We start from the raw sequence: 22,345 nt of genomic DNA on the forward strand, positions 1-22,345 counted from the left end.
TGAAAAACTTTGGTTGAGCGTTTTGCCACAGTTGTAGTTTGTTTGTGGCATGGTACTTACTGTGTGTACTGTGTATAAGAGTTTGGCATATTAATTACCTGCCTTAAAGGCATGGCCAATATATTCAGGGGAGCAAGTGAAGTCCGTGTCACTAACCAAAGATTGTGTAGCCGTCTGAAGCAGGTGTTTCTATTCACATTGATTTCACATACAACAAAAAACTCACCTTTGTTTGCAATTAGTATGTTCAATAATGAATTAAAATTAAGTTTAAAGTGCTTTTTAGTACAAATCAAATTATATTTAGAAAGCAAGAACATACTGTAATGTACTGTATATATAAATGATAGCGATATAAAATTAATAAGCAGCAATCGTTCTTTTTGTATGTCTCATTGAGAATCAATTATAATGTAACTCACATAGGATTATACAAAATACTGGCTAAGAGCAGTGAAAAGTGAGATATAGCTCAGTTATTATGTCTGCATAACCTTTCACCACCTCTGTAGACAAAACAGTGGAACTATTTACGGTCCAGTCTAGACAAGATTGAAATTGGAATACTTGTAATAAAGTTTACAGCCTGCCTTTATTTAATTTTGTATGCAAGGACGTGACAACTTTTATTTGCTGGCACTCCTGCAGCATCAAAGCATCGGCAATACAGTAGTAAAGTGTTGGGTGGACAGGGGATTTGATTTAGTTGAAGTGTCCAGCAACGACCAGCAGGTGGCACATGTGTGCAGTGTTGCCTGCGGTCTCTTATATCACTGCCTAGTGTTCATAATATATAATTGACCTTCTTCTTCATTATATTTCCGTGATCAAAAGCTGAAGATGGTATCTAACGTTAAACAGCTGTAGTTCCAAATTTCCATCTGTATAAATACAGATGTGGCTGATGGGGCCTTAGTGACGTCATACCAACGGGTCATAGCCTCCAAGTGAAACGTTAAGTCTGAGAAGGACGCAGTCTACATTGAAGACAATGAAATAAACAAATCACATAAAATCAACGTACCATAAGTATAAGTATACTCAAAGAGTAGCAGCATCTTATGTCCCGTTAATTATGGCATTTGAATCATTTGATAACGTGAAGATGGTGCAAGCAGAAGGAAACGTGTAGGAACACTGAAAAAAAAAAAAAGATGCACAAGTAAAATTGTTGATTCAATCAACAGCACCAGGCAAAAGGCCAGCAAATAAACAGGGAGGCCTGGGTATACGGGCAATGTGGCATGAAGGTAAACATTGTCATTTGCATACCATGAAATGGTCACATCGATGCTGGTTGAAAATCTTCCCATATAATATGGCACTGATATCAACAGTCAACATGGTTGTGCAATGAGATAGAATTGTTCAGGAATACAAATACACAGACATTTCCTGGATCCAGTGCATGAAGTGTTAACTCCACCAGCAGTAAGCAAAACTGTAAGAAAGACAAGGACAGTACTGTATATGTGGAATTGCTTTCCTATAAATATCAACCTCTACATTGAATTAAAATGTTGGTCTGATTCCATGACTTTAATTAACTCTTTATTTATTATTTGATTCACTTGGCCATTCATGGGTTTGAGACGCCGACATCACAAGTTTTAGCTTATTTTTCTATCTCCGGAAAACCTGATAGGGAAGCAGACTATATTGCATCTGCATTTTTGATGCAAAAAAAATCTGTATTTAACAAAAATATAACATTTTAATTAAAATGTTAATATATATATAAATATACAGATTACTATAATATTTAATTCGTTGTTTTTCCTTGTTCATGTATAGATCTAACCACATAAACTGCTCCTCTCCTGCCTCAGTCCCTGGGCCATGCTAAATCAGAGTAGAGCTGCAATATGAGCTCAACTCCATCCACCATCCTGGACAGTCAGCTGACCAATTGCTGGGGCCCTGCTACCTCCTACCCTGAAGGTGAGAGTCATGATCATTGCTGACACACTCTAATTGACACCTGTGTCAGGTTTTAGTCATGCACTCACAATTGACACAAATACGTTGATTAAATTGCTGAACAACATTATTTTTGTTCCTGCTGAATTATAGCAGTTTATTTTGCTGAAGCATTCTATTTACGCACTATTAAACATGCCAGTTCTCTCAATGGTTATGAAATGAAATGTATTTAGCAGTTACCTAATGATTTATTGCTCATCTGGTGATCCCGGAACTGTGAAACAAGGAATGGATTAGGGATTCTTGACTGAGAAGGACCTCAACAACTCTCAGATTAATTACTGATAGATTTATTCAGCAGATTAATTTATATTTGATGAGGCAATAATTTATGACAATGATTTAGAAAAATACTTTTTTTTTTTTACAATGATTTCTTATACAAATGCTGATGTTTATGCAGGTCCGATGGTGATGTCCAGTTACACAAGTCGACTGTGGCCTTGTGACTCCCAGCCTCAGTTCTGGACTAAATATCAGGTGTGGGAGTGGCTGCAGCAGGTTATGGACATGCATCAGATTGATACCTCCAACATTCCCTTCCAAAACTTTGATATGGACGGCCACCAACTCTGCAGCATGAGCTACCAGGACTTTGTCCGTGCTGCAGGCAGTGTGGGACCCCTTCTGTTCCACAGCATCACGGATCTCAAGTGGTCCGGAGTACCTGAAAGTCTGAGAGGTGGGCTAAAGGGGCCAAAAATACAATTACTGGTCCCAATTTAACAGAAGCTGGGCAATTTGTGTTGAGTTTAAATCACAGAAAAGGGGTCACACCTCAAGCTGTACCAGGACAGTGCCTCTTTCATGGCTGAGGGCAAACAAAGGACAGAGGTGCTGTGAAGTGGAGAAACAAGCTAAGAATTGGCTCGTCCACTATCTTTAATTTGGGTTTGAAGGTTTAGATGGAGCATACAGGCCTGAAGTTTCATCTTTTGGCCGCATAAACAACGTGGCTTCACGGAAATCAAAACAGTGAAATAATTTTGTGTGAGAGGATGTCACTGACAGTTCAATACACGTGAACAGGCGCAACAGGTTTAACCACTCTGAGACGAGCTCAGGCCAACCAGAACACAATGCTGCCATTGTTCCCAAACCACATTTTATTAAACCACGCTGTTGCCTTTTCATATGCATCAATTGATATTGTGAAACTATAATAAGTATGTGTAATTGCTGCATAAAGGTGAGGTTGTAAGAGTAATAATCTGTAACAATTTGATTAGATTTTTCTATGTTCCTTCCTGTTGAAAAATCAAAGACAAAGTAGGTACTTGTTCCCCCGATCCATCCTTATATTATGAAAATAGTAAATGTGTTGGCTCGATTTGCACTGAAAACAAGTGCCTAAAGTATTTTTTGTATTTTTAAACAGTACCCAGATAGCATAAAGTAATGAAAAGAATTGTATTTGAAATTTGAACCAAGTGATGCACACAGTGTGACATGAAATGTAGGTCCCTTAAAACATTTTGCTGCAATTTTACAGTACCGGTAATTAAACAGCAGCAGCGTCATCTGCAAAGTACTGTTTTACTGAATTACACTTTATTACTAGAAATGTATAAGCAGATACTTGCATCAATGTATTCTATTTTTTTTTTTCTTTTGGTCACTATTATTTCTTTCATATAGTGCCATTCCTCCAAAATACAATAAATCTGACATTTCACCCTGGTTGCATTGCAGCATGCCACGTATAATGTTAAAGAAGCACAATAGTATTCAGATTTCATGCTAAATTTGAATGAAAGTGTAAAGAAGCTTTCAAAACTTCAAATAAGAGTTGACAAAAATTCTCATTTTGAATATGAAAGCAAATCATCAAACAACTGACAAGTGAATAATCTGCTGCATGCTGACAACTACTTCCTTCCTTCATTTCACACCCACACAGGACAGCATCACGTAGAAATAGGGCAACTGGAACTCAAACCAGAATGTAAGTAAACAAATTAGGATTTGAGAAAGAAAAAAAACTTTGTCTGTTTGCTTGGATAAATCCAATGAATCCTTACAGAGGAATCGTGTTTTCTGTTCCTTTGTGTTTTTACGTTACAGTAGACTTCTGTCCATTCACAGATGTCAGCTATCCACCCGGAGGTAATGCAAATCTGTCACCCTGTTTTAACTCATTCTCATGCTTCAGTCAAAAATGAAATAGGAACACACACACAAAACATGGAAATACCAACTGTGCTTCTGTTCATTTAGAAATATACAACTCCCCGATTCACCCCCCCACACCTATTGCTTCTCCAACCCCTTCAAGCCCTGGTGAGTATTTCCCAAATTCATACAACATAATATAGTGCAGATAAAACAGTTTATCAATCATTTGATTCCTTTTTTGTCAGATATCAAAACTCCTTCCAGCTGTCCTGATCAGGTCAAACGACACAGTAAGAAATATATACATAAATGTTGATGTTTTTCTTTAGATGTTTGATGTTTTAATTCCTATTAAATTTCCTCTCTCCATAGACCCAAGGGGAACCCACTTGTGGGAGTTCATCAGAGACATTCTGCTGAACCCTGAAAGAAACCCGGGACTGATCAAATGGGAGGACAGGACAGAGGGAGTGTTCCGATTCTTAAAGTCAGAGGCAGTGGCACAGTTATGGGGCAAGAAGAAGAACAACAGTAGCATGACCTACGAAAAACTAAGTCGAGCAATGAGGTACACTTGTACACTATCCTACACATCGATAAATACAATTGTCATATAAAAGCTTTCCTTCATGGGGAGTAAAACTTGTTTGCAGGAAGAAAAAAACACATTACTGCACATTCTGTAGCTTCTAGAATCTGGGAGGAAGAATTTCACATTGCATTTTTGTTCCGAATCTAATTTACTTAAGCAGCTAACTGCACTTGCTCCCGGAATGAAAATGTTTAAAGGACTATAAAACACATATTGAAACAACTTGAGATAATTATAGGTTATAGGTTATCATTAAGGTTTAAAAATCAACGCAACCCTTTAAAGTGCACGCTTAACATTTCTTGCTGATGATTACTGAGAATTGACTTTTTGAACTGTTAAATGTTTGTTTTTTTGTTTTACTTTACTGAAGTGGTCATTTCCTCTGAAAATCTTCCATCTCCTTTAATAGTTAGGGCGTTTCATTCCAATGAACGCATCTAATGAGCTTAATGTCATTGTCGTGCAAAACACTGAAAACTGAGCAATGTGCCTGGTGTTCTCATTCTGGCTGCAAAGCTGCTTTTCTTTGTTTCATTGTGTTACAGCAGAAGGATTTGCAGCTTGATGCTATCAAGCTGCAGATTGGTGTTCCATTTTTAATAACAAAAGCGCAGGAATGCCTACCAAGCAAACTTATTTTCCTTTCTTTTGAGTGCATGATAAAGAACTTAGAGGGACTTTAAAAACTATTTTGAAAGAAAATATATTTTTCCAATCCAATGCAACAGACTGCAATGAAAATTGGGCTTGTCACTTTACTAAAACAAATTAACAAAGGTCGCCCAGTTGATGAAAGCACTGATTGAACATCCTGAGGTGGAATACATTCTCCATTGCCAATAGGCCACTCTTACGATACGCAGTTGTGCGAGTGCAACCCCTATATGTAGGAGCATTTCCACAATTACATTCCATATCGAAAATGAATGTGTGTTGATGAAGTGTCCGCATATCAGTCATTCCTTGTGGCCCACTAAAAGTTGCCATCATCTTTATATTCTTGTGAGGATTTTGCTCTGGATGCTGTCGGGTTGCTCATACCAGGTTACATCTTTATATATGTCTCTCCTCCGTGTCATGGATGAATAAATTACATTATAGCCTATAATCAGAATCCGCTGTTTCCCGAAACCCCCCACCACCACCACCACCACCACCAGCACCACACACACAGAGAGAAAGACAATGACGCGAATGACACCTGTAGGTGCTTGTCAGACCCTGCAAAAACCAGTGTTACAAAAATAGCTTATAAAAATAGCTACATGCTAGAATGTAGAATGCAAGAATAGACCATTATAACATTGGGGCAGAGCATTTCTTAGGGATAATTTTACCTGTGAATATGTACTGCAACAGTGAAATGTCACACAGAAATATTCAGTGTGAAATGTATAATCTGCTGAAGATTTGGAATTTTTCTTGGGATTTATAAAGTATCTATCTATCTAGAGCAGTGCACTATGTGGGGTCCGCTTAGATTAGATCAGAAGGCCGATGTTGGCTTGATACATTTAAAGTGTACACATTAGTGGTATCTAATCACCAGATTTAAAATATTCAAAGAATGCTTTTAAATGTGCAGTTTTTCTGACTTAGATCATATTTATTAGATCAGAAGGTCCTACGTTTTTAAAGTACACTGTCGTTCCACTGTCCTCTGTTACAGATACTACTACAAAAGGGAAATCCTCGAACGAGTAGATGGCCGCAGACTCGTTTACAAGTTTGGAAGGAATGCAAGAGGATGGAGGGAGTCAGAGAAGTGACAATTTATTTATTTATTATTTTTGCTTGACATTGTATGAAAATGTGATTTTTGTTTTTGCTTTCACTGTTTCTGGCCATTTTTAAGTTTGTTTGTTTTTTGTACAGTTTACATTTAACCATCTTATTTTCATTTTTTATTGAAATAGTAGCTAAAGTGATCAACTGTAAACCTGCTATATCTAATTCACATTCATTGAGCCATAGAGGACGTTTGTCATTTTTTGTTGATGTTTAATACAAAAATAAAGGGAGAGTGTTTTATTATATGAAACTCACTTTTTCAGAAGTGCTTTTGCATAATTTGGGTGTCGTTGTTTACATCTTGATACTTTTAATAGAAATTAGGTACAATATGACAAATATATAATCATTTTTCAAGCTACAATGCCAAATTGCATCACTCTTTGGCCAGAGGTCTATCGGGCCTAATCACAGAAAGTAACTTACAGTTTAAAGATTTTTTTTTTCCCACTGAATCTGCGATAAGCTTGTTTTTGAAGAGCAATGTGCCGTGAGATGAGCAGTTTCTGATTGCAATATTGTTACGTCACTTGACAAAAAGCAAACAATGCATTTCAGATTGAAGTGCCTTCAAGTTCCATTGTTAGATGCTGCCGCATTATTTACATTGAGCAATCACACTTTGTAATGTGTCTACAGCAGTGGCCTGTCAAATCAAAATCGCTGTGACAGCTATGTTCTGCTAGCAAGTCAATCAAGCAGTTATCATATAAAGTCGCAATTTCTTTGAAATGTGTTTGATGGACGTAAAGCACAGAATAAACTGCAAAATAGCCACAAAACGAGGCAAATGATTGTGGATTTATGTATCATTAACTGTTTCTGTAAAATGTTATTTTGCTTTATGAATGAATCAATGAGGAATTGTTGCACAGGGGGGCATAAATGTTTCATCGGAGTCTCATTTCTGAATACTGTACTGTTAGCTGAGACATTGGAATGTGATCAATGTCAAGGTAAATAAGCAATTCATAGATCTAAAGTGGGTGTACATTTCCTGCTTGTGTGTGTGTGACTTATCTTAGCTTGTCTTCAGTAATTGTCAAGAACAAATTTAAGTTAGAGAATTTGGAGTTGCATTGTCGTATTGTTCTTAGGGAAAGTACCGTTAAACCAGCATAACAAGTACTTGGTTGCCCCAGCAACTGGAACTGATGGCACAGTGGAAAAATGAACCCAAACCGGTTGTAACAAAACTAAGAATGGGATAAAAAATGTTTTTGTAAAGAATAGATTTAATCCATGAATCTAGCTCCAGCTGCATGTTTGTTGCGTCTACTATGGTGAGAATGGTGTAGAAGACAACTGTTGAGAAAGATGAGAACATGCATGAACAGGTAAACTTTTTTCACTTCCTCCACCGTGTTACACCGTGCTGCACAGGTAAAACAATGGATGCCTTTGCATAAGTGGCTTTATCTCTTATTGTCAGAATATTATTATTATTATATTTCTGATTTGAATGAGCCACACAAGAGCTATTTTATTGTGTAAAAAAGGGGGTGCATTTATTCAATCAGATAGATGTTAGAGTAAGAAAAGGGAAGTGATGAAAGATAGCCTGAGCATGGGCACAATGACTCCCAGCTGGGATTTCGTGTCTGTGTGCCGTGTCTGCTCAGTGGGGCTATTGTGTGCTCTCAGCAGATACGCAGCGTCAGCTTATCAGGCCCCCTTATCGCTTTCTCTTCACAGTCAAATGAAGCTATGAGGCATTCAACCAAAACTGTGAGTTCGACATATTAGAACCGAATCACGCATTCAGCTTCACTCTTTTTTTTTTATGGCGTGGGGAGACGGGTACACGGGAGTTCTTGGCCAGTTAGAAGAACTCATAAAAGATAAACTAAGCATATATCGGAAACATTTACAGGTAAAACGTCTTCTTCTATTTGCAAGATCCCAAAAAACCCATCTGAGATTCCTGTGGTGGCATTGATAGTGAATTATAAATCACAGCTGAGTTGTTGTTGATATATTTTTGATGAGACAAAAACATGAAGAAGTATTTGTGAATGTACAGGCCTTTATTAAAATGAAATCATGTTCCTGGTCCTATCTATTTTTAGAATAGCTATTAATGATTTCCTCATGCAGCCTTGACCGGAAAATCACGCATTTATTTCCTTGATACACACTGTCGTAAGACATACACACACACACATACGCTCACTTAACTCCTTTTCAATACCTTATGGATACCATACTATGGATGAGGAAATCAATGATCAAGAAGCAGCCAAATACCCAGCACTGGAGGCCCACCTCATCGGTAAGATTCTGGAGACAGACAAAGACTTTACTTGGTCCAAGGGGATGCATGATGTATAAGAAAAACAGCACACGATCAGATCCATCAAACAAGATGCCAACATTATATATATATACAAATGACACATACTAATATAAAGCCTTATCATATCACATTATCAAACGTATTCTTTCTTCCACAGATTAAAAACATGGTACACAATAATAAATAATAGAGGAGCTACGTGCATTCCTTCCAGCAGAGGGCAGTGACGTTACTTGACGTTCGAAGGACCAAAAAAAAAGGTTATTTCTCTTGAGCCTGCTCGTTTAAGCCTGAATAAAGCCTTAATCACTAATGCAAAGTATATGATAATCCCGATCGTCGATCAGATTTATCCGACATGTTCATACGTTCAATGACTAGAAACTGCCAACAATTTTCACCCTAATTTTAAAATTGAGCTTTACAGATGTTTTATCGACAGGCATCAGAATGGACAGCTTGTAACGACGGAGGACGACAACATGGCTGCCTCCTTACGTCTGGGTCGTGAGGGTATTCTACTAGGATTTAGATTATCTAATTGTAAAACATGTTTGTGGACGCCACACCCATGGCAGAAGCATGCCAGACACTTCTTTCCGTCACCATGTTTCCTGGGTGAGTTAATTTAAAGATGGTTACTGTCCTCCGATCCTTGTGCAGCCGCCGACATGTTCTATAAGTAGCTTCTGCATTTACTCACCCTATGTCATTTTCTCGACTGGTTTGCTAATTTCGATATTTTAATATTACCTAAAATACAAATATCAATTCTGGAAAGTGTGGAGTGTTCGAATTGTCATTGCACAGGAAAGCAGAGACTGGTACAAATAAAAGCCATTTCGCGAAGTCTCTTCCAAATTTCGGATATTTTAATGTGTATGTAAAACGCAAAGTCTTTCCCCCACTTTGACCCATGATAGCTGGAATATACTGGTAGCATGTGACACACTAACAGTCAGGATGGTTCTGCTCATCACATCCAGTAAAAAAGTGTTCAGAATGGAGATGGGAGTCAAAAGGCTTTCACTTTATTTATCTCTCTTCAGGACTCAGTTTCAAGATCATGCAGGCTTCATCCTAATCCATTAGAGCGGTTATGTGTAAAAGATGGAAGTGGTTAGAAAACATCGTATTGCCATGTTAAAGAAGGAATAAAAAATAATATTATTTGGATCCACTTCACAACACCTGTAAACCTTAACCTCTTTGGCAAAGCTAACGAGTGTCAGCTCTGTGTGTGTGAGCTCGACACTCGGTGCATGAAGCGTCTGTCTGCAGCACTGCAGGCTAGTTGCAGAGCAGTGATGCACCTGCAACTTGGATTGATGTCTTCCTCTACTAAACCTGTAGTGATTGCAGTGATCTGGCCTTCTGCGTGACTGCAACCTGGTAACAGTGGAAGGTCCAAGGCCTGTGAGAGTACAATATGTTCTTAAGCCACTGTTGTAGTGTCAGCCCATGTCAAAGGAGGGACCCGCCTTCCTTTTGCTGTCATAGTGGCATTCATTGTCACTGCTGCTCTTCCTGAGGCCTCGTTGGGATCAAACATGGTTATTCTTGGACCTGCTGCTTCAGACATTCATGTAGTTTAGCTGATGTTTACCTGTAAGAAGGCTCTGAAGATGATTTCTGTGCAAGGTTTCTGTTTTAATTCCGAAGCCAGATGCCACCCTTAAACTGTATTTTTATTTCTGTCCTGTAGGTGTCAGCCCACTCAAAGTGCAAATGCCGGCTCTATCCCCGACCATGGAGGAGGGAAACCTCGTCAGATGGCTGAAGAAAGAAGGTAATGGAATCATGTGACACAGGACTTCATTTGCCCGCCTTCATTAACACTCCTCTCCCTCTCTCTGAGTCACATTCACTAGCCTGCTTTTAGATGGTTTATGTTATTCTCGGAGTCACATTCACTAGCCTGCTTTTAGATGGTTTATGTTATTCTCGGAGTCACATTCACTAGCCTGCTTTTAGATGGTTTATGTTATTCTCGGAGTCACATTCTCTGCATTTTGTGCTCATCAGATCAAATGACACACCTTTATTCCACAATAATGGACCCATTTTCTAGATGACATTGTCTTGCAAGGGAAAGATTGAGCACTGGACCACCTTCGGGAACTAATTGGTGCATGGAAACTGGGCAGTGACTCTGTTCAGGCAGGTGCCTCAGTCATACTGTCATTTATCAGTAGGCAGTGTGCAAAGTTCTGATTGGCTGCTGGCTAGTGTTACCATGTGCTTGTTTGACTTGGGGAGATTGGTTTATATATATATAAACCAATGTGTGTACGTAAGCGAGAAGGGGGAAGAAAAGTTCCCAGTGGAAAAATACAGCATCCAGGTTGCTGCTTTACACCTGCGTTTGGAATGTTTAGTGTTTTTTATGTATGGAAAACCACCTATTTTCGACTTGTTTTTCTTCTTCCGGATGCTAATTTAAAAGAAAGCAATCATTTCCGTTGAATTGGAAAATTCACTATATATTCTGCACGAACGTACAGGGTTTCTTATGCATGTTAACGTAACCCTGACATGTATATCTCGCTATTTTTATGGTTGTGTCAAATGTCCTTCCAAAAGTGTGGGGGTAAAAAAACTCAGGGTTGCCTGTTTAATCTTTAATATTGCACATCACACCGAATCCCTGGGGTCATGTGGTGTTAAGGCTTCCTACAAATCCAATCTTGACTCCACTACTGCTCACTCCCGGGGGCTTCCGATATCAATACTCTATGCTCTTTCAGCCCTCCTGACAGCCATTTTCATTTTCATCAGATCTTTCTACCTTAAACAGCTCACTAACTAGTTAATTTAGATGTTGCCTGCTGTCGTCCCTTGTACTGTCAGTAATTTTACTATGTTTTGCTACTTATGGAGGCGATGCACAGCATTACAGATTTGTATTATTTTTTGCCAAGAAGATGGAGATGTGACCAGTTGTCAGTTCTGGATTACCCTTGACCCTCTTTATACCACACTTCCTTATTATTGTCTAACATGCATTTCCTCTACGAATGGATTGTTTACTTGCCAACATCACTTTACTTTTTTGTCAAGGAGGAATAGGCTCATTTCTCTCTGAGTTATGGCACAAGAGGTGTAGCACAAAATTAATATCTGAGCATGAGAGAACCAACCAAGGGGTTTCTAAATCTTGTGTTCCTCCACTGCTAATTAGATGCTGATATATTCTAGGCCTCTCCTGTGGTGGTGTACCTGTGGGAACCCACTGAGATTGCAAGGATAGGGAAAGACCTCTCCCTCTGTCAAACACACTGTTTCTGTTTCTCACATTCTTTCCCATGAAACATTGATTAGAGTCTTCATTTGAGTTGCAACCCAAAAACCTATGGATAGATTTCTGCATCACCTTTATGTCCTTTCCGTGGAATTCTTCCCTCTTGGTTTTGTTTTCTGGCAGCTAATTTCTTCTCAATGTGTGAATAGCCCCTGTGAAAGACCAGTTCTTTTTAAACATGCTGCTGATGTGTTTCCGATCACGATTATTATTATTTTTTTTGTAATTTGGTGCTTCTGTTGCCGAGTGAATGTTATTCTGTTGAAAGTTCTGGCAATGTTTCTTTTTCTTTACAGGTGAGACGGTGGCAACAGGCGACGCCCTTTGTGAGATAGAGACAGACAAGGCGGTTGTTGTCATGGAGTCTAATGAAGATGGTATCATGGCGAAGATATTGGTGAGTGAGCAAAAGCACATGTAAACACGTCTGAGGGAGAAGATTAGATGAGCGAATTAATCTGCAAGTAACAGGTTTACTTAATTTATTTACTTTACTTATTGGTGGTTGAGGTTGTCTTGTTAGTACGTCTTGTAGATAGTTATTTTCTTAACGACCTCAAACCTTGTGATTTCCTTTTATTTGTAAAAGCAAAATAGCCCCGCCTCCTGTCTTTTCCTCAGAGCCACTGTCTCTAAGACATACATCATGGCTGTCCTCAACACTGTCTTGTAGACCTTTCAAATATCACCTTCAATCTGCACCAGGAAATAACCATCGGGAATGAGTCTGTTTATTCATTGTCCATGTATGAACAACACACCCTCTTCCTAACATGAACAAAGCAGAAGTGAAACAAATTCTGTCTGTCTGTCTGTTAGATACCACAAGCTTGCACCTCTGTTTTGATTTTCACTATCCTTGCTTCAATTCTTTCACATTCTTACTCCATCCTTCACTGTCTTTGCCACAGTGGGGATGAGGTAGTTTCCATAGCAACCACCCAGGAATTGTGGGGTAGGGGCTTTAGAGTTGACGCTGGGGGAGAATGATGGGCTGCATCCGATCCTGCTCAGTTTGTTGTTTCAAAGATTTTACCGTAACCAGATCCACTTCAAAATGAGAGTTCATATTCTGGAGGCTTTTGGCTGAAAAGCTCCAGTGAAATAGTTTATTCCCATATTTTCTAAGAATAGCAAGTAGAATATGGAGAGGGAAAGCAGCAGCAGATGTGTTACATTTACGCTGAGAGAAAAATACGAGCGAGAAAAAGAGAAATGGAAAATATAAAATCTATCAAGCTATGCCTTTTTAAAATGACATGACACCCAACTGAGTGAGTCTTGGTTGCATTTAAGAGGTGACTTCATTGGTTTTGCTGTTCTCTCCTTGCTGTTTAAGTGCCTTTCTTACCCTCTGTACAGATGGAGGAGGGTAGCCGTGGTGTGCGCTTGGGAACTCTCATTGCCCTCATGGTGGAGGAAGGGCAGGACTGGAAGCAGGTTGAGATTCCCCCTCCAGAGGCAGCAGCTCGACCTGCAGAGCATTCGGCTGCCACCCCTTCCGCTCCCCCTGTCCTTCCCTCTCCGTCTCCTCCACTGAAACCCTCCACACCAGGACCGTGAGTGTTGCATCTTCCATCTTTCACTTGTGGCTTTGTCTTTGTATGCAACATCACTGCTAACAGACCTCTATTATTGACTTCTTTTACCGAGGAGTGCTCCTGAACATCAGAAAATGTTAGTAACAGAACAGTCCGTCATCACGTTGAACAAATAGTGGCGCAAGCATTTTTTTTAACTGTTTGATCTGTGAAAAGTGGTGCAGTAACAGCAGTTTGGTACCCCACACCCACTCCAAGATGTTCCGGATGCTGACGCTCGATGGCCGAGCGCGCTTCACTTGCTCAATTCACATATTCACCACATTTCATTTATGTTGTAATTTTGTGTGTATCTGTATAGCAATTAAAAACTTTCTTTCCATAGTTATCAGCGTTGATTTGGGTGTTTTTAGACAGGTGGAACTGATTCTTTTATTTATTTATTTTTAAGTTATTTTATATGGGAAAAATCTATTTTACATTTGAGCGAATTGAGTTACGAGGTTGGTCCAGGAACGAATTATACACGTATGTAAAGGTATTACTGTACCTAAAATTAGTTCTTGTCAATGCCAGAGTGTGTTCTCAAATGTATATTTTTACGACGGGTTTTTGTTGTTACACAGCTGTTCTGAATCAACAGCCAGTGCTCCCAATGACCACCATCACAGACTGTGGCCTTTGAGTTGTATGACGCCAAATAAGCCAACAACAAATCTTACCGGTTGACAGTGGCATTTAAATACTTGGATGACATGTTATTCCATGTTGTTCAGTGCATATCTAGTAGCTGTGCTGATTTCAGGTTTTCCACTATCTGCTGCCCTGAAACTCGCTGAATAAGACAGTCTTTTGTGTTCACGTTCCAAAATGTGTGAGATCCTACCACCGTCTGTTTACACAATAAATACTCGTGTGGAACGCAAGAGAGCTTCCACGTAACATACAGGTCTATTTGTTATGCAAACATTTTACGCTGAGCCTGGCCACATTCTAAAATCTTCGCCAGCTCGAAAAGGATAAAAGATGAAACATGGAAGTCTTGTATGGCAAGCATGATTTATTTTAGGTGATAGACAGAGGAATAAGCAATATTAAAGCAGGCAGGTGCAGTAGGCTAGAAAAATAGCCAAAGATTGTACCTGATGGGCCTTTTCAAACAAGGTTAGATCTCTTGTTTGACCACAAATGTGTAAGAAAATAAATACAAAAATATGACAACATTAAATTTAAAAAGATGAATTAATTTTTTTTAGCAAATTGTTCCTCACTCTTAACACATCTTTGTCCAGGTTACGTCTAAGTCCAGCCGCAAGACACATCCTGGATACCCATGGTATTGACCCAAATTTGGCCACACCGACTGGACGAAGGGGACTCATCACCAAGGAGTGAGTATGGAGGACTGGGATCGCTGTAAGGCCTGTTTTATACACGGGTACTATCCGAGTTACAACCGAGGTCGATTCCGGCCACCTGGCCTTAAATCTGGATGGATGCAAGTCGGACAAAAACAAAATGGCAGAGATGAGGTATTGGAATAAAAAAGAGGAACTTGCCCAGAGAGCTTTACAGTTGGGCCTCGCATTCACCCATTCAAACACACATTCACATTCCAGTGGGCGACTGCTGCCAGGCCCGCTGGGAGCTATTTAGGGATCGGTGTCTTGCCCGAAGACACTTTGACATGTGGACAGTCAGAGCCGGGATTTGAACCACTGACTTATCAGTCACTGGTAGACCTGCTCCACCAACTGAGCCACAGCTGCCTCTGCTACCCTTTGTGCTCTCTCATTTTCTCATGTAAATAAAGGCATACATGTACAGGAGAAAATAATAAATTACAAATCAAACCAACAGTTGGAATAATTCTGTACAATATCGTGATGCAATCACAGAATATGGAACTGTTTTTATTGGGTTTCCATACACTTTAGTGTTAATCACTTATTTTTGCACATCAGATAAGGCTGAAAAGAGGGAAGGGTACCCCTCCCATTCTACCCTCACCGCTAGTGAGGCCCCTCTATAGTGGGCATGAATAGAAGACGTCACGTGACCCAGAGATGAGATCATAGCCTCTTACATAACCGACAGCAAGAATTAAATACAGATTGGATGTTGGAAAAATAAAAACACACGTTTTAAAACTCCAATTTGGTCCTTTATCATTTTCAAAAGTAGCAATATTCACCAAGAAGCAATGGATGACATCCATTATGCCATGGGTAAAACAATATTTTATAATCTCCCCCCTCATTATTGTTAATCTGTGCTCTGAACTTTGAAGTTGCCTCAAAGGTGAATCTTTTTAGTGTGAAACTTTACCTCTCGTTCTGCCTCATGCATGGTACCGGTACACATTTTAATTTGATTGTTTTGTGATTCGGGTGTACTTGCTGTGTGAACCGTAAAGCGCTATTCTGTTGATATGACAGAAGTCAGTATGTTGTCTGAAGGTTTATAGTAAATCACTCGACAGCACAGTTCTCTTTTAACCCTGACCCACATTCAGCCATGACTGGTTGCTGAAATGTGCAAGAAAATGAAATGTAACACTCGACACCAAACCAGTGCCTTCGCCCACCTTCTCTATCCTAGGTGGCAGCATGAGACCACGTTGATTCATGTGAGCACTTTCTTTGACCATTTTATCCGTCTTTGTGAATATAAGAACTGCTTTACCTCTTTAATATTCACCTCACCTTCTCCCAGTCCTCCAGAAGCTCCTTTGCCTTGGCTGTCAGTAGGGTTGTAAATGGTCGGTGTGAATAGCACCCCCCCCCCCCCCCCCCCCCAGCAACACAAAAGGCTTTTATCTCATCAATGAGTAGGGGCCACTGTAGTGATGATTTGACTTTTTGTGTGTAAATATTCTTAAAACTAATCAATAAATACTGAATTTCAAGTCAGTCACTTGAATCCCTCTGTTCTTTTTCTTACCATTTTTTCAACATTTTATAATTATGTTAATATGCCTGCATAATCATCTTTTACAGTCTATCTGCTGTCTTGGTTTTTTATTCTTTTTTCTTTTTCTTTATTAGATATTTTATTCCCGAATTACACCCTGAGTGCGTTCTCAGAAAATTTGTTTGGGGATTTCCGAGTTGCGTCAGTTCAAAAGTAAATACTGCTACCATTAATAGAAACAGCTGCTATTGTGCAAGTGGAAAAAAAAAGATGCTGTGGTTGTTTCATCGCCCAAAATTAGAGACTGCTTATTTCAAACCTTTCTTCACTTTGTTGGCATCAAATTCAGAATGTGTACATATTCACAAAATCAACAGCTTATCAGTTTAAAGATTAAATGCCTTGTCTTGTACTTTATTCAGCAGAATACAGGTCAAAATGAGTGGCATTGGCTCTTTACTTACATTTCACTTTATTTTAAAAGCATTCTTTTTTTTAAACTATGAATATATATTTTTTATTTTTTAACAGAGATGCATTGAATCTCTTGAAGACTTCACCTGCCCCCAAAGCTATTCCAGTAAGAGCTGACCCAGCAAGTCCAAGTCCTGTCCCCAGACCAACAACTGCCCCTCATCCTCCTCCAGCCCCAGGTAGCAGACCCAACATACCTCCTCTCTCCGTACCAGGAAAGCCAGGAGCACCGGTAAGCTCTCGCTCTATCTCTCTCTTTGTTGATGCCACCATATTACGTTTTCATAAATGTGTTATGCTGCCAAAACATGACATATTGATATTAGCTTTTTTTTTTTACTCAATCAATTATCCAGTCCAATTAAATACCCTCCTACTCATTCAGTTATTTACCGCTTCCCTCTACTCGTCTTCCTCAGGGCACATTCACAGAGATCCCAGCTTCAAATATTCGCAGAGTGATTGCTCAAAGACTGACGCAATCGAAGACCACCATCCCCCATGCATACGCCTCGGTTGACTGTGATATGGCGGCCGTCATGCACCTCCGTAAAGACTTGGCCAAAGGTAAAAGCACGAGGCAGAGGTTACATGTTTGTTCTCATCATCTCGTATTGATATCTTGTCCTTAAGTGAACTTTTCCATGAAGATGTGGCTTTCAGAGTTTTCAAATGACTGGCTGTTTGTCAGCATTGATGCATGTCCACTCAATCTGTAGTCTCATCTGCACCTTGTTTAAACCCCGACCATGCTACAGACCTATGAAACGGAGACGTTTATCTTTGTAAGAGTAAGAGAAGCTCTGATTAGACACAGAATTCTGATACTTTTGCAATACCAGCAGTTGGCTTCCTGCAATTAGGTAAAAGCTGACACTGGTGTCAGTATTTCCCATGTGTATACACATGGGAAATACTAGATTCAAGCTTGATATTATAATATCAAGCTTGAATCTAGCATTGCTAAGCTAACGACTAATAGACAAATTCACAGATAGGTTCACACTGACAGGTTTACTCACCTGGTATTTTGTGTTGTACAATTTCTAACAAATAATTATGGACTAGCAGCTTGAAAATCTTGAACGTTAACTCCCCGAATGGCATTTTGAGTCGAAAACCTTCAACATTTACGTGTAAAAATACACAAACCAGGAATTAGCACGTTGCTGATTCACACTCTTAAGCCCCAGTAGCTCCGTCAAGCTCACCCCGTCACTGACTGCACACCCAGAAGTCCTGTCTATAAAAACAAAACCACTCCTGTTCAGAAACCACGTTGTATCAGCAGACTACTTCAATAACAGTTGAGACTGATGCAAACAAAATTACGACCTTATAGTCCTGCAGTTCAAGGGATAGAGGAATATTAGAGCGAGGAAGGGAGGCGAGAGAGACGAGGAGAAAGGTAAGTACTGTAACGAGAGCAGGTGCTCTTGGAAGACCTGTGTCTTCAAGAGCATTTTGAAGGTAGAGAGGGACGCTCCTGCTCTGTCGGGGAGATATGAAACGATTCCTGTGGGCTTTTGCCGTTTCTTCATAAATTAATTAGCATACAGAACATTATTTTTGAGCCTGGGCCTTGAGAGATTTGTTCAAAGGCAGTAGAGGCAGCAGCAGCAGCATTCTAACAGTCTTCCTCAGGTTTTTACCCTCTTGGCCTTTTCTTAGCGACATCTGTACTCAACTGTCGGCTAACCACAGGTTTCCTGCGCAACACTTGTCAGGATGTGTGTGTAAAAAGTGAAGGAAGGTTTGAGGAAAGGAAAGTGTCTCAACTCTGTTCACCCTTTTGCTCCTCTCAAAGGAAACATTTTTCCGTAAAGGCTGCTATTCACGGAATCCAAAGAAAATTCAAATTGCTGCTGCACCGTTCGTCGTGATGACGCAGCTTCACGGTGATTCTGTCACTGTCCTATTTTTAAACATGTTGTTCAGCGCACTATCGCGTAGTTGGCCTTATTTTGGCTAAATGTTGCCTAGTGTTCAAACAAACGGTACATCTGTTTGGGTCCTGTTCCTGTGATGGAGGAAACGGGCACGGCCATACCAGACCTATTAGAGAGGTTGTGTGTGTATTGAGGGATTGTCTCCGTGCACACACCGCCGGTTGTTTTTGTGGAGCCTCATTGTTCAGGGGCAGCGCAATTTCATGGTCAGCTCATTACTCACTCTGCTCAAAGTGTTCATAACCGTCTGGGGCTGCACTAATGAACAGTAGTAAAAGCTGGCAGCGCTGCCTTTGCAGGCCTAAACCCGCCTAACCTCCCGGTGTCACGCAGTGCAGGGGAGCAAAAGCGAGTCATTTGAAGAGGGACTGATTAGGACCGCTTGGTCTTGGTCAGCGAGATATCAAAGGTAGACATTTTTCCCAAGAGGGAATGTGGCTCTCGAGCCTTGTGTCGAATACACACGCGTCTGTTCATTTCCTGTTACCCCTCTTCTGTCTTTTAGCTTACCTGCAGTAGTCAGTTTGGACCACCTCACAGACTTTGTTTCTTCTTTGTCTTTTCAGAACAAATCAAAGTATCGGTCAATGATTTCGTTATCAAGGCAGCTGCTGTTACCCTGAAAGTAAGTGTTGCTGAGAGTTCATTCCTGTATCCTGTTGGTCTTTATCTAGAATAGATGATGCTGTACCTGATGTGTTCTGGGAAATTATTATGTTACAGCAGCAGAAGACATCGGTTAAAACAAGTTGAAAAAACAGTGAGGTAAAAGTATAAGCTTGTGTATGTGAAGACGTATGTTTATTCAACTTGGAGCTCTGCTAGAAATATGTCCGTCTATATTGAGGAAACTCTTTAACCATCTTGCCAGGTGGTAGCAACAGTCTCTGAACTGTATGGTTTCAGTATTTCAGGAGGGGTTTTTTTTTTTCTTCTTCCAAATTAAATGTTTAAAATAATTTACTGGTTGATCTTAGGAATTTAAATAAATGTTGTTCCAATGGTAATTGAGTCCTTCTTCCGAACTCTCCCTGGAGAGTAGCATAAGAATTGCTTATTGCGTTTTGTGTAACGTGATCTTTAGCGGTTATGCCGTGGCTCCGAGCATTAACATGCGCCACTCATCTGGGACGTAGATGTGATTTGTATGAAGCTTTGCTATAAGCACGTTGAGTCGCAGCTGACAACCTGACTGCATCTGCTATTGTAAATGTGAGGAATGCGGAACATTACAACGGGTACTTTTCCCAGACAATGCAAGTGTAAAATATGAAGCGTATCGCTTGGAGTCAGGAAACGAACACTTGTTTTGCTGTTGAAGCTGTGTCCGGTAAATGGATTCCTTCACTAAGCTGAGTTATGTGCTCTACTTGTGTAACGCCATGTCATCAGAGTACTGGCAGAAGGAACTGTGACCCCCCCCCGGGTTGACCCGACATCAGGAAGTGACTTTTTTTGACAACGCCTATTCCTTTTGAACGCAGTTTAAGTTTCTGTTTGTTCACGGCCCCAGCCTTCAATAGAGATGTGTTTTATGCCATATATTAGATTTGATGCCACATTCACCAGCAAAATGATTCTTTTCTGACTGTTTTATTGATTGTAAAGCATTCTGCAGGTCATATTATACATATTGTTGATGATTGGTGTGTTTTTCTACATTCATGAGGTACACAAAAGTAAAGTGTTATTAAAGGTTTTTCATCTTTCAGCTTTTTTTTTTCTCTCCCAATGGTGCGTTTTCCCTCAAGGAAATGCCAGAAGTGAATGTGACATGGTCAGAAAATGGACCACATGCTCTTGATTCAATCCACATATCAATCGCCGTGGCGACTGACAAGGGCCTCATTACCCCCATCATTAAGGATGCTGCAAACAAAGGGGTCCAGGAGATCTCAGCCAATGCGAAGGTAAGAAAATGAAAACCCAACACAGGAAGATTTAAAGACAAGAAGTGCCAGGGAATAGGGCTAGAGGTCGACCCAGGAGAAGACGCATGGACGTAGTGAAGGAGGATGATGCAAAGGAGAGGGTGAAGTGAAGAAGGTTGATTTGCTGTGGTGACCCCTGATGGGACAAGCCAGAAGGAGAAGGTCATTCACCTTTCACCTGGTTGGTTCTTTCTGTTCTGACTGGAATATCTCAGCCATGGGTTGTATTGATGATCAGTATTGTATAAACAGTTAGGTGGCCCGAGAATGTGTTATGTATGTATTAGCATTGTCTGTGTGTTCCCTGTCTTAGGGCTAATGTGATCATATTAAACCTTGAAGCTTGACTGATGTATAGTTTTTCTGTAGGCGCTGGCCCAGAAGGCACGTGATGGGAAACTTCTCCCTGAGGAGTACCAGGGCGGTTCCTTCAGGTAAACATCAAACTCCCCATCTCCTGGCGAAAGAAAAGGCGCATCAAAAGTCATCACATTAGAAATTAAATATGTTATGCATATTTAATATAATATTTAAACTATACTATAAATATATAAATTAAATTATGTTATTTTCCAATATTTTCATTTCTAGCCTTTTATGTAACTGACAAGTTACACAATGTTAATTGGATAAACTGTCTGCCCTTTAATTTGTGTCATATAATTCATTTTCACAATGTCTTTTCGAGCTTGTCGATAAGAGGCATCATAAATTTCCATCATATGATTGAACTCTGGTCAATCAGTTATGCACAGCCGGCATTTCATGCAGGCCTGAACTGAATGTGGTCTTGGGCTACAAGTTCGATCACTTACTGTGCCGTCAATTGCATAGAAGTGGAAGGGAGCCCCTTCAACTCATTAGAATTAATAATGTCATTAGGACGCACGTGGTTTCTGCGACATCCAGGTGGGATGAATTGTCCTCTTGAGGATGTGTGTGTGCCCTTCCTCCCCTGAGCTACAGTTCTCATTATCAAAACAGCAAGCTGCCCGCAGGTCACTCTTACCTACTATACATAACTATTTGGAGTAAATTTGAAGGCAGTTGCTGCTGTAACGTTTTGTTTTTTTAGACATTTGTTGGATATTTTGCATATTCTGTAAAGGTTTCCACAACTGAGCTTGAATAAGGATGTAGTATGTCTGCTGCCTCTTCTCTTATCCCATTCCTCCCTCCCTCTTTTTCTCCGTGTGGCAGCATATCTAACCTCGGGATGTTTGGAATCAGTGGTTTCAGTGCCGTGATCAACCCCCCACAAGCGTGTATCCTTGCCATTGGGAGCTCCCGGAGCGCGCTGCGACTGTGTGAGGATGACCAGAGCCTACACGTCCAACAGCTGATGACCGTTACGCTGTCCAGTGACGGTCGACTGGTGGATGACGAATTAGCCTCGCGGTTTCTTGATAAATTCCGTGCCAACTTGGAAGAACCCCAACGCATGGTTCTGGCCTGA

At 40.2% G+C, this 22,345-nt stretch overlaps 2 protein-coding genes across 2 annotated transcripts; both read left to right on the forward strand.

Moving 5' to 3' along the window:
- Positions 1-1,865: 1,865 nt before the first annotated feature.
- Positions 1,866-7,257, forward strand: LOC137912728 (ETS homologous factor-like). The gene is made up of 8 exons (XM_068756862.1): positions 1,866-1,941; positions 2,387-2,665; positions 3,884-3,928; positions 4,048-4,089; positions 4,201-4,263; positions 4,344-4,388; positions 4,471-4,666; positions 6,363-7,257. Exons 1-8 carry the CDS (start codon positions 1,866-1,868, stop codon positions 6,460-6,462), a joined length of 846 nt encoding a protein of 281 aa, XP_068612963.1. The 3' UTR covers positions 6,463-7,257.
- Positions 7,258-9,262: 2,005 nt separating this feature from the next.
- Positions 9,263-22,345, forward strand: LOC137912736 (pyruvate dehydrogenase protein X component-like). Its single transcript, XM_068756872.1, has 11 exons — positions 9,263-9,398; positions 10,486-10,569; positions 12,378-12,478; positions 13,444-13,640; positions 14,915-15,013; positions 17,067-17,241; positions 17,429-17,576; positions 19,525-19,583; positions 20,710-20,868; positions 21,259-21,323; positions 22,090-22,345. Exons 1-11 carry the CDS (start codon positions 9,263-9,265, stop codon positions 22,343-22,345), a joined length of 1,479 nt encoding a protein of 492 aa, XP_068612973.1.

The sequence above is a fragment of the Brachionichthys hirsutus genome, unplaced genomic scaffold (genome assembly GCF_040956055.1).
Source record: "Brachionichthys hirsutus isolate HB-005 unplaced genomic scaffold, CSIRO-AGI_Bhir_v1 contig_1405, whole genome shotgun sequence".
Taxonomy (NCBI): domain Eukaryota; kingdom Metazoa; phylum Chordata; class Actinopteri; order Lophiiformes; family Brachionichthyidae; genus Brachionichthys; species Brachionichthys hirsutus.